Source organism: Eschrichtius robustus, chromosome 13, assembly GCF_028021215.1.
Source record: "Eschrichtius robustus isolate mEscRob2 chromosome 13, mEscRob2.pri, whole genome shotgun sequence".
NCBI lineage: Eukaryota > Metazoa > Chordata > Mammalia > Artiodactyla > Eschrichtiidae > Eschrichtius > Eschrichtius robustus.
Window position 1 is genome coordinate 11,373,060 of NC_090836.1, and position 13,653 is coordinate 11,386,712.

The following is a 13,653-nucleotide window of genomic DNA, read 5'->3' on the forward strand; positions in this document are numbered from 1 at the left end:
CACCACATCCCAGACATGCTCTAGACCTGTGCCTGGCATCCCCACCCTGCCCGCAAGGGCTTGCAGGTTTGGGAGCTGTGTGGCTCATGAACCTAAGGAATACTGAAGATCTCTCTTCAGCAATGCTCCCTGATGTAACCAAGTCAGTATGAAAATGTTCTATTCTAGGATCCCAATCCCCCCAAAAGACTTTATCAAAAGATTACCCACAGAATTTCTTTAAATAACAAGCTCCCTTAGCACACTTAAAGTACGATCTATGAAAACTCAATCTGCATAAAGATTTTATCTCCCCTCGCCCAAAAAAATGAGCTCTTGTATCAAGGGCAATAGCATAAACTTGGGTTCTTAATGATGGATTTTAGACTCTTGTATTGTGTAATGGTCCTCATTCATTCGACACATATTTATCGAGCTCTGCTACACGCTCCTCCAGGTTGCCATGAGGACACGACAGTATAAAGACACAGCCTCTGTCCTCTGGGATCATCACACATGCAACTCGAACACAGGCAGATGTGACGAGTACTACAGCAGAGGTACGGACCAAGGCGACAGGGGACAAGGGAGCAAAAAATTATATCTTGATCAAAGATCAGGGAAGGAGACTGCAACATTTTAATTGGGCTTCAAAGGATGATTATGATTTGTATAATTGGACCATTCATTCCAGGAAAAGAAAACATCATGACACACTGTACGGAGAGCAAGACATACAGGGGCACATTCTCCGAACAGAGAGGAGCCCGGTGTAGCTTGATGGTGAGATGGGAAATGGTGAGGAAGAGAAGATGCGTGTTGGAAAAGAGACCAGAGCCTTGAATGCAAGAATAGATAGAGTGTGGGCCCAATCCACAAACTGCAGAAGCTCTGAGCAGGTTTTGGGCAGAGAAAGAACATAACTAGAATTGTGGCTTGGGAAGCTCTTTCTAGAAGCCATGTCCAGGGCTGATCTGAATGGTTCAATGTGGGCGTCAGAGAGAAGGAGGCCCATTTAAAAAGTTATCCACATGGTTCCTGGATCATATAGAAATAAGGAATAGATTCAAGAGTTAGAGTAGAGGTAGATCTGTTAAGGAGGGGAGGGATCCAGCCCCCAGGAAGGAGGGTCTAGTTTTGGAAAGGGCCGGGGGTCCCAGGCCTCAGATTCCAGCCTAAGGAAGAGAAGGCAGCACAAATGACGGGAAGTGGTGTCTCTTTGAGACGGGATGGTTGTGAGAGGGCCCCTTACTGGAGACGGTAATCACGAGTCTACTGAATAAAAGCTACCCTAGCTGGATGTCTTCTGATCCACACATGAAGCCTCCGTTTTTAATAACTCCTCTTCTGGAGATATACAGAAGCGCCTGTTGTACGTGCCGGCCAGACACTTCTTGAATGATTATGTCTCCAGAGCAGCAGTGAAAAGCAGCTTGACTGGGGTGAGGAGTGGGAGCCCAGGGAATAGGCATTTTGGAACAAATGACAACTCAGGGGAGGGGCGGCAGCTTCAATCAAGAACCCCGGGCATAATGTCAGCCTTATAGCCAAGCCCTGGTATGAGGAACCCATGACAGATCGAGGTCTTCGGTTTGAAAGGTAAAACCCTGGGTCCCACCACCTGAGACACACATGCCTGATTTTACAGGTGAGCATTCTCATAACCACCTGCCCACGGCTCTCTGTGACAAGATGGTGAATTTCAAGAAGTTTATCTCTGGCTTCTTTTCCTGGCTACTCTCCTTGGAACTATATCACCTGGTTTCCATCTAGTCAGAGCCATGCTGACATCCTGAAGTCTATTCTCAGCCAACTGGCCCACAGAGTCTGCAGAGTCTGTAAATCAATGTTTCCCAACGTGATTCACAGAATATGATTTCATGAGTAAAGGGATCTTGTGATAAATCATTTGGGGAAATGCCAGATTAAATAAAATGAAAGATGTTTCTTTGCTGTAAGACACCTCTATTGGCAACAACATGGATGGACCTTGAGGGTGTTATTCTAAGTGAAGTAAGTCAGACAGAGAAAGACAAATACTGCATGATCTCACTTATAAGTGGACTCTAAAACAAAAGAAAAAGAAAAATACCTAGTGCACAGATACAGAGAACAGATTGGTGGTTCGTCAGAGGGTACAAACTTCCAGGTGTGAAATAAATAAGTCATGGTAGTGTAATGTACAGCATGCTGACTATGGTTAATAATACTGTGTTGCATATTGAAAGCTGCTAAGAGAGTAGATTTTAAAAGTTCTCATCACAAGAAAAAGAAATTTTGGAACTATGTATGGTGACGGATGTTAACTAGATTCTCTGTGGTGATCATTTCACAACATATACAAATATTGAACCATTACACTGTACACTTGAAACTAGTATAACGATGTATGTCAACTATCCCTCAGTAAAAGACACCTCTGAACTTTCAAATGCTAATGTGTTCTGAGAATCTCCCAGAGTGAGCCAGAGTAGACAGCACCTCTCAGTCTTATTTATCTGCGAAACCATTTCTCAGCAAAGCATCTCAAGGCACAAGTGCCCTGCCGAACATTCTCAGGAACACCAGTGATGAAATTACTCTCAGGAACATTTGCATTTAACTAGGAATCAGGGATAATAATAAAAGCCAATACCTAGTAAATGCTTACTATGTGCCAGGCACCCTTCTAAGTCCTTTATCAACCCTGTGATATTGGTACTATTATTATTATCCCCATTTTTCAGATGAGGAAGTGGAGGCACAGAGAAGTTAAGAGATTTGCCCAAGGTCCTAAACAGACAATTTAGTGAGTAGAGGAGCTGGGGATTGAACCTAGGCAGTCTGGCGCCCACGTAAATTAACGCCTAATGGTAGAATTTCAGACACGGTGATCGACTGGCAGTGGGAGAGATCCTGAGAAGAGCCTTGCATGGCAAACCTCCAGTCACAGGAAATCCAGACTTGTGTGCTCATAAATTAGGCTTCTCAGGCCTCCCCAGTATACCGTGTAGGACACGACTTCTGAATTACACCATAAGTCGCTTTCTCCAGCTAATTGTGTTATATTGTGCGTGCACACTCTTCCATTAAAACAAAGTCATGCTGCAGACAGCACCACTACCAATAAAACAGAAATACATAGGGACAATCATCTCTTGATTGACCAAAGTAGCAAGAAAATGAAGATGCAAGTTTGAGAAATGGCCTCCCCCGTGTTCTTAAAGTATTGATCTCTTGCTCTCCAGCTCAGAGAGCAAAACCAAGGTGCCATTTTCCTCCCATGTGTTGCAGACTTTCCGATCCCCACCCCCTCTACTTAGTATGAGAATTGCCAAAGACATGTCCTACCCTCTCCCACTTCCTCTCCTTGTTCAGAAGGATGATCACCAGTTTCGGGTGCATCTGGTAGCCGTCTTCACTGAAGGACAGATTTCTCCCTTCAAAAGTCACATTGATCAGATACCTGGAAAGATAAAATACAGAGAAGGTTGAAAGTATGAAGAAGGTACGCTAGAACAAGATGGTTAGGAACACGGAGAGAAAGGGCTGGAGGCAGACACGTGGATAGCTGTACAAATACCACGTAAAGCTTGTACCCCTCGGGCTCCCATCTGATGATCCAGTACCGTCATCCAAGTTTTCACATAATAGGAATAATAAGAAAAGACAGAAATTTAAAACAAGGGCAGTGGGTTTGACTTTAGTCTGCAGCTATGACTGAGCAACTTATTTAGCCTTTTGAACATCAGTTTTTTCACGATCTGCCAAAAATGGGGTAATAAAGAGCCTACTCTATTAGGTTTGTAAGGCTTAAATGAGATAGTTTACCATGGGGCCTGGTGCAGAGTAAACTCTCATTAAGTGTTAACGATTAGTATTCAAAAAAGGAGCTGGATTAAAGGGCAGAGGTGGTAGAGAAAAGACACAGGGGGCGTGGGCCAACACAACTTCCTGCTCAGAGAGGCTGGAGTTTAGGGTCTTTCCGCCTCCCAGAGATATGTCTACACTTTTGAACTCTTGCGATGTGCCTGCCCAGCCCATACTTCTAAGGGTTGCAAGATAAGTCCAGCAGTCAGGGATCTGGTTCCACGAGATGTATCTGGAAACCAGGGCTATTGCACTTTGTAGAGTGAACAGAAAATAGGGGCGGGAGGTGGTGATGGGGGAGAAGGGAGAGACATTTCACAGAGTGTTCTAGGTTCAGGCACTTAAACTAGCAGAAACTCTAATAATTAGAGTCAGACCAATGCCGTTGTCTCCCTCTCCGACACCTGTACCCCCCGCTCAGCCCATCCCCCTGCTGGCTGCTCTGACCTGATGAAGTTCCCTCACCGGGAATTCCCACAGGCGTGCTCATTCCAACCGCATTAGTGCAACTGTGCTGATGGTAATTTAGGTCCCTTTACCATCATGGCTCAAGGAATCAACAATGATTAGCTCTGTGTTCACATGACATGCTACTCTGGAGCCTTGCACCCGATGCTGCTGTGAGATGTGTCTCTGCTAAGAAGCAAAATGGGAATCTTGTGATCGTCCTGAGCATTCTAAAGGGCTTCAGACCTTTGACCAACAATGGTGTCCTACTGCATTTGAAGGGCAGAAGAAGAACGTGCAGGAGGTAGCTTAAAGGCTCCTCTTTTAAGTCTTTTCATTCAACGGAACTGTGAGCCTCTTCTTTGATTCTTCCAGGTAACATTAGGTTAAGCAACAAGGTTGCTAGGATGCCATGTCCTTCAGGCAATTCTAGAGATGACCAGGCATTGTGAACCAAATCCTCATGGACCACTTCTCACTTCTAGAGCTGCCTGGGATTTTTCAACCTGTCATTTCGGGGCAAATGCAATCAAGAATACGGACCTCAAAGGAGGAGAGATTCCTAGAATCTCAAAATTGGAAGAGACCTTCACAATCAATTAGCCACTTACTTCTTGTAGTTTATGCTTCCCTTCTACATCATAAAACCAGGGCTCTCAGCTCTTCTTGAATACTTCCACTGATGGGGAGCTTATCACTGTACACCCTACCCTCAAGGCCGCCATGTCACTGCTGGGCAGTTCTTTTTTACCTAAAGCTGAAATCTGCTCCCCTACCACCCCTAGATCCCGGTCTCCTCCTTAGATATTATACAGTCTTAGTCTAATGCTTCTTCCACATGGGAGCCCTTCAAGTATTTGAAGATATTTATCATGTATCCCTTACAAAATAAATTTTAGTCTTTGAAGAAACCATAAGCTCAATTAGTTCTATAATTTTAACTTGATAGATCAGGGAACTGAAGCACAGAGAGGTCAAATTATGCGCCCAATGTTCTCCAGCTAATTGGGAGCAGAAATAACAATTTAAGCGCCATTCTCAATCCCATGTCCTCTCTAGCACCCCACCCTGATTCTCGTATGCCACAGCAGCTTTAATATCCCTGGTTCCTTCATGTGGTCCTGCTATGCTACGGCTTCAGCTCCCTCCCTCTATCCCCTTGGCCGCACTCTCTGGACACTTGCAGTCGGTAAAAGTGTAGCATCCCTGATTCCGCTCAAGGCTCCACCTGGCGTCTTCGCCACCCCCTGTGCTGTTCCTCCTCTCAGCTCAGTGCTGCCTGCTCCAGCCCATCACTACTGAGAAGGTGATATTCAGGTCTCCTGTAGTTAACAACAACTTCAACACTCCAACCAAAGTCCCATATGATTCACTTCAGGGAGTATAATTACAAAAGCACAAAACACAATATTTTAAACTAACAGACCAGAATTTAAGCACCCAACATAACCAACTTGAAAAATATGTTCTTACTACAACAATATGGTATGGCTTAGAGTAATTTCTGGAAGTCTGCAGAGAAGGTGTACAAAACATGTAAAAAAAATTAGTCTTGCCTCTTTTTTGGAAGAATGCAAGAGAGGAGGGGGAGACGGACAAGGAAGGGGGGGGGAGGGAGGGAAGGAAGGAAATGGAAAGAAAGAGAGAAAGAAGTAGGAAGGGAGGGAGGGACAGAGGGAAAGAGGGAGAGAAGGAGGGAGGGAAATAAATTATCTAGTTTAAGCACCCTCCTTTTCACCAGACAAGGCTCTGAATAATTCTGACTTCATCTAAAATGCCATTAAGAGTATTTCAAAGAAAGTGTCCATTTCAGAAGGCAATTATAAAAGAGAAGTTCCAAAAATCATGTAAGTAATAAGCAGCACGAATGGAATAAGTATATAGCCTCTCAAGATGACTTCTTTGAAAGGGGACAGCACTGAATTAAGTGGATAAGTTGAGAAATTCAAACTCCGAGAAAATAAACCACATTCATGGGTAACTGCTCTGTAGTTAAATTTCTCTAATTGTTCCTGCCCCCGATCCTTTTGATTTTCCTTATATATTTCTCTCTCTCTGGGATGTTCACCCTCTTCCAGTTCTACATGTTCATTTTATTCCATGTTGACATTTCTCATATATTTAACTTATCAAAAATAGTAATAAAATGTTATGATGATACACAAAATACTCTTCTCCAAAGTATCCTTTAATCATTCCTATCCTTCAGCAGTGTATAGATTAATCATTCACATTGTGTTTTTCTGAGTAATTCCCTGGGACGTGCCAACATTTAGCTATTAGTGAGGAGCTTGCAAACATATACTCGCCTTGAGCAAGGATGCCCTTTGAATAGCAGAAAAGACCAAACCATTCATTGGTAATGAAAAGTGTGAAAAAATAATTGGGAGTGTGGTCACTTTTAGACATGTGACCTTGGCCCTGAAACTGACTTTTTCCTCTTTAAAATGGAAACATCATTTTTTACCTCCAGCTTATCAGGTTGTGATGATCACATGAAATAGGGGGTCGAAAAATGATATAAAATATGACACAAATATAAGGTTATATAGAATAAAAAATATATATTAGCCTGATTTGAGTATCTAAAGGCAAGGAACTTGCCTTATCTTGGACCTCAGTGAGTAAAAGTGTGATGATTACATTTAATAAGACCAAATTGTCCATGGAACACATGGGAGGAATGGAAATTGTATCTCACATATGGAGGATAAACTAGGTCAAATGGTCATATTAATTTAATTTCCATAAGACCTGAAAATATCCAACTACCTTTGGATCTGGCTGTACTTTGCCAATTTTGAATATTAATTAAATTAAAACCTCAAAACTTCCATGTATAAATTCTCAGCAAAGGATTAAACTACAAGATTAAGAGATGCCACAGCAATTCTGTTTTTCTCTAAGAATGTCATCCTCAAGTATGTAATCAGAAAACCTAGCTTCAAGTGGCAGCCATATTCAGAAGCTCTGTGCATAAAACTTTAGTCCCCTGCAAGGCCCATCAAGGTTTGGTACATAAAAATATTGCTTGATTTGTCCCCGGGATGTAGCAACCTGATGGCTTGTCTCATAAAGTTCTAATATTACACAAATCTCAGATTGCCAGAACTAGAAGAAAACTTAGGAACTATCCACTGAAAGCTCTCATTTTAGAAAGGAGGAAACGGGTCCCAAGACGCTACCTGACTTTCCCAGGTGACTTGCCTGTTCAGGACTGCAGTTCAAGTCTTCCGATTTCAAGTTCAGTGTTCCTTTTCCTTACATCACCAAGTAAAGTGAAATCAGCGTCGCTGAGCCCTGATGTGAGATGTGAGATGTGCCCCTTAGCATTCTCACATCACGTGCCATGCCCTGGTCTATGCAGACCCCTCATACAGACTGCAGAAAATAAAACCCATCTCATTTCCTGCCTGACCCTGGCTTGTGGAGAGTCTCAGAACCCTGATGGGCTCAGAGCCAATACATTTGCTGCGTGTGGCCAGAGTCATCTTCCACTGGGTTTAATGGGGTCAAGTTGAGGTAAAAAGCCCTTGTGCCTCTTTGACTTTGACCATGCCACTCAGAGCTCATCCGCTGCAATGATTTAGCAGTACGCCCAGTGTGGGAGGTGCCCGGAAGAGCTCTGCCAGAATTTTCCCAGCAAACCAAGAGCCCTGGCACCACAGTACTAATTGTGCCCTCCATATTTTCACAAGGCACTAGATTCTTTTTATGAATGTCTTTTAATGTGGTAATAAGAGAGACAAGTCTCTCCTCTCAGGCGATCCTTTCAATTTTCAGATAAGCAGATGAAGTCCAGAGGGTTCTGTGGCTTTCCCAAGATCAGATGACAGGGCTGGAAAGAGGATCCAGGCGTCCTCACCCCCAGGCCAGTGATCTTTCCACTCAACACCATGCCTCAAAAATGGTGGAGTTTTTCATAGCTCTCAATTTCCATTCTCCAGTTATTCAGAGCAAAATAATAAAGGAGGAAACACAGCTCCAGGGAGGAGAGTTGAATTCTTGACCCCTTTGTGTACAATTTTCTAGCTCTGAAAATCTGTAACTCTGTCACTGTGTCTTTGGTGTGTCACTTACCATTTAAAGCCTGCAGCTCCCTCATCTATAAAATAGACTCGTTCAGACCATCTCACTTGCGTGATGCAGGAAGCACAGGGCTCCTTCGAGATGCTCTCTAGCTCTGCATTTCAGCTGATTAATACTGTGGCTATTATATTGCTAAACTCTACCATCTAAATGACAAAACCACAGATCTTTCAAAAAGCCTTTCTCTGGTCTCTTTTTAACAATCACTATTTCATATGCATGTCTTCTCTTGAAATAGTAGGAACAATTTCCCATGGGATTAGAAATAGTGGACTTAAAAACATTTAAAAGCTACTTAGTTAGAGACCAGTACTGGGGGAAGAAAGCAAAATATTTAAAAATTAGATGTTCCTTGTGATGGTTTGGTAGACTAAACAGAAATTCATAATAATTAAAATGAATCCAAAATGACCAACCCAGTACAATGTGGTCAACATGGCAGGCCATGGCCTGGGAACAATTCTCTCCTTTACTTACCAATAGCTTCTTCTGGGATCAAACCCAGAAGAAATATCTCATTAGTGAGATATCCTGCTTGTCAAATGAATGACTTAGACAATGCCCCTAAATGCTGGTAGAAAGAAAACAAGGAGAAACAGGAAAAAATAAGTTAATTGAAGGAGAAAGGAATGCAGTATGTACTACGCACACAGCTCCATCACCAGCACCAGGAGAAGCAGCAGGCAGTGTGCGTGGCGTTTAAGAGCAAGGACACTGCAGTCAGGCCACTTCTGTGCAAATCCTAGATCCACCAGTTCCTAGGTTATGTGACAATGCTTTCAAGGCAGCACACGCATTATTTTATTCTGGCCAACAATGGCTTTCTTTTTGAGGAAAAGGGACTTGAAGAAGCTTTAAAGGTTTCCTTTGGCACATAGGCATATATTTTCATATATAAAAACACTAAACCATGTTGTTGAACAAAATTAGAAATACCAGTTTCCTAAGCTGTCAAGTGTAGGACTTTTCTCTTATTTTGCAAAATGAAACTTAGTAGAGAACGTCAGGAAAAACTAATTTGAAGAGTACATTGTAACATTAAATTATAATTACTTGAGGCAAATTAAAAATAGTTTGTCTTCCAGTGGATTAAACATTTTCTCTGAAGTGGTGTTTATGCCATTCATTTATTTTACAAAGCATTCCTTACAAGTTATAAAAGCTTCAAGTTTGGGCTAGTCCATATCTCAGTTATTTAAATTCTAAATTCATAGTGTTAAATTAATGAGACATTAAAGTAGCTTGAAGACTGTCTGATATAAATTTAATATACTTCCTCTCTCCTACTGGTGGTGAGGATTGGCCCCTTAGCAATCTGGCTGAGGGGTAAATGGTGATGTGTCAACTCACCAACTATTACAGTGAGAGAGTCTTCTCAGGCCCCTAGGCCTGACAATGAAATATTTCTGAGAGCTATTACCAGAATTCTGTTTCATGACTGAATGCCATGAATTAGATTTATCTGAAACGAAAGAAAACAGAGGGGCATTGCTGAGAGTCATCCGACAATCTCTGCTCAGATATAAGAAGGCTGAGAATATTTCATCTTCCTCCAGAAAGATGTTAAGTCAGTGAGCTCCGAGGGGCTCTGCCACCAGCTGCGATGGCCTCCTGTCTACTCTTTCATCCTCATATCTGTACCCTTTCACCAAGCGGGGTCAATGTGGCAGGCCATGGCCAGGCGACAATTCTCCTCTGGATCGTTCCATCTGGGATCGAACCCAGGAGCTTGTTCTCATTAGTAAGATACCCTACACTCGAATGAATGAAAAGGCCTGGAGAATGCCTCAAAATGCTTAGTGATGAGGAGTTAGTAGAAAGAAAATAAAAGGGAGAAACAGTACACCTGAAACTAACACAACACTGTAGGTCAACTATACTTCAATAAAAAAAAGAAAAATAGTGAAGATGGAAAAAAAGGGAGAAACAGAATATGTTAAGTGAAGATTAAAGAAATGTAGTATGTATTAAACACACACATACACACACACACACACCAGTAACACCAATATGCAGTGCAGTGTGGTATGGAAAAGCAAGAACACTGCGGTCAGATGACTTCTGCTCAAGTCCTTGCTCAGCCAGTTCTGAAGTTGTGTGACCTCATGAGTTATTTAACCTTCCTTTGCCTCGGTTTCTTCACTATAAAAATATGAATAATAACAGCACTTATAACACTGCTGTGAGGATACATAAAGGACTTAGAACTGTACTACTGCATCTATACATAATGAGCCTTAGGTTTTAGCTGCTGTTGTTGTTATTATGATGGTTGCCTTTTTAAAAACTACTGCGTGCATATCAGACAATGTTAAGAGTTTGTGGGGACTCCTGGATCACAGTCTGACCTTCCATATTTAAAGGAAGGCCTGGGAAGATGCCGCTCTTCGGCAGGGTAAGTTCCAAGTCCGGGTCTCCCAATTTCTGGATCTCTTCTTTTCCATAAAAGCACATTTCCTCCCATTCCCACAGTATCTGAACTGCTAAGGCTTCGGGACATTTGTTTCCTCCCCTATGGCTGGTTCCCCCTGTGAGGTACTTGGCAGTAGGGAATCACTTAATCGTACTACTTCCATGTATAGTTCGCCTCCTGAGGAAGGCAAAAGGTGAGCTCATAGGCCCATAACTTTAGTCTAGAATAAATGACTCCTCAAAATGACCTCCATTCTGACCTCCTGGAACCCTGATTGGAACACTATGTAATTCTCTTTAAAATTCCTTTGGAGGGGGCACGCTCCTGCTTGTGGGTTCCTTAGGGAACTGGCGATGCCAATACAACAAGAGTGCTGGACACCAAAGCTGTTTCTCGCTGAGGGAACCGTGCACAGGGCTCGAGATGGGAAAGGAGTTCCTCCTGGTGCCCGTGCCCACAGCCCTGCGTCACCTCTGCTACGGGTGAGACAGGCGAAGGTGCAACGGGAAACCCAGGGTTATCAGAGGCAGTTCGCAAGGTGACACTCCCAGTGGGAGGGAATCAAGTAACTCTTCTGGATAATGTTATCATCACTGGATTTTTTTTTTCATTTTAAGTTCATGCTTTCAGGTTGCATGTAAGTTAAAATCACTTCCTTTTTCAAAAGCACCGAATAAAACCCCTCTTCTCTTCCCTAGATTATGTGCTCAGTATACTGGAATATAGCCCAGTGTGGGCTACCAAAACTAAGCAGTTGGGACCTTCCCAGAGAAAATGCCAAGACAGGTCAAAGGCTAGCTGATCGCTGAGTACATTGCTATTTCTTCTTTATGCCTACTAATAATTTGCAGGTGAAGGCTTGCCTTTCTGATATCCATTTTAGCTCAAGAGCTGGCAGCCCTGCTCAGGGGCTATACGCCAAAAGCAGCCAAACAGTGACTGGCACAGACTTCTCTAGGACATTCAACCCTGACGACCAGAAGCCTTTTCCTTCCTGTGAATGTTCAGACTTTATTGAAAGAAACTCTGGTCATATACACCCTTGGTCAAGAATCCAAAGTGACCTGGGCATGACATCAAGGGAAAAGAATAAGGAGGCTTTTCTCTTCCTTTTGGCCTTTCTCCAGCTCCTCAATTTGTTCTTCCACAGGAGCCCATCTCTACCCTCTCCTCTACCTGAGGTGGCCAACAAAATGAACACACTGGCAATATCTCCATACACATAGCACCTACCCACTCTGTAGCTACGATACGCTTAGTTTCACAACTGCCCCCAACAGCTCTACTGAAGGGTGGCAGAAGAGTTAAACGAAGGAATTAGTGAGATGGCTTCAGTCACAGGGGCTGGGAGTGAAGGTTATGAGGAACTGTCGTCCATGGAAAAAGGGGGTTATGATTCAGTCTTCCAGTCTAAGAGGTGGGAAAGACCTTCAGGTGGAGATTTCTAGAAGCAATTACATTGAACGGGAGGAAAAGAGGATCAAAAGAAGGAAGATATTCCAGGGGCAGGGGATGGTTTCCAACAGACAGAGGACTCAGGATGCCTGGGTGTAGATGATGTCGTTCGGGAAGATGGGCGCCTCATAATGACCTCATGCTATTGATGCGAGACAGAGGGTGATGGGGGCCGTTGACTCATTCCAGCACACATCTCCGTCTTCAGAAGACGCAGTCATGACCACCTGCCACAAGGATAATGCCCTTTCACATAGGAAGTAGAATGATTCATTGAGTCTAGGGTCCAAGGAAAGACCAGGGGCATGAAACATACATGTGGCCCAGATGCAACGTGGAACATAATATGGGCGTGAAGGAAGTGAACTGTCAGGAAAGTTAGTTAGCGACAAGGGGTTTGTTGATGTGGTTCCCACAGCACAGTCTGCCAAAGAGCTTTCTGGGGCTTCAGTTCAGTGAGAGGACCCACTCCTTAAAGTCTGGTTGGGTTTGAAGGTGCAGGAAATGTAAATATATCCGTCAATAGTAAAAGGGATATCAGGGACCTGAAAACAGTGAGATGAAATGTATAATATACCTTTATCAAGAAGAACACGCCAAGATGGAAACTACAATGCAAAAGTGCTGATCAAAGGTTATCAACCAAACACAGCCTATGTTTCTAGAGTTTCTGTAAGTGGTGCTCTAAATCACAGTACTTTAGAGCACGGTTTCTAGACCAGGTTAGAGTAGAGGGTCCAGGGGAAGATCAAACTTGTTTATTTCTTTAACTAATTTTAGTTAGTTACTTGGTTAAAGACACCCATCGATCTGTTCCAATATTCTAACATGGCTTGACCCTTAAGTCAGAATTTGAAGCAAGGTGAGGGCAAGAGTTTATTCAAACCTAACTCCCTTTCCCTCTTTCCTGGTCCTCAAGAGGACAGCACCATGGACCCCAACTGCGTCTTCACAGGGAAGCTGAAAGAAACATGTAATCGTCTCTCCCTGCTGTACTGTGCGGGGGCTAGAACTCTGCTGTTCCTTCTTTTCAGGGGATCCTAGCTCTTTCTCTCCCTCTGGAGGTTGATGTTTCCATGGAAACATGCTCTTTAATGCTTCTGAAATTACTGTGCATTTATACCATACCATTAACTCTTTGTTGGCCAGGGGAGGTCACAGAGATTTATTTTCCAACTTCTGCAAAGTAATTCCATTTTCTACCTCTTTTTACTGCAAACTTAAAAAAAAAAAAAAAAAGTAATTCACACTGATGCCCCGATGTCCCCACCAGCCCTCACTCCTTCACTCTTGCAGTCTTGGCTGTTGCCTCTATCATTCTATGGAAACTGTCCTTAGGAGGTCATCAATAATCAAAGCAAAGTCAACAAAACCAAATCAGCAGCCTTTGTTTCATCATCGTTCTCCTTGACATTATACAG

General features: G+C 43.1%; 1 protein-coding gene across 1 annotated transcript in view; it reads right to left on the minus strand.

Annotated features, from left to right (window-relative positions):
* The window catches only part of GRIN2B (glutamate ionotropic receptor NMDA type subunit 2B), a 409,459-nt gene that overhangs the window by 101,804 nt on the left and 294,002 nt on the right, over nt 1-13,653 (minus strand). The window contains exon 4 of the mRNA XM_068560520.1: nt 3,310-3,424. Coding sequence (XP_068416621.1) covers nt 3,310-3,424 — 115 coding nt within the window. The remainder of the gene's footprint in view (nt 1-3,309; nt 3,425-13,653) is intronic.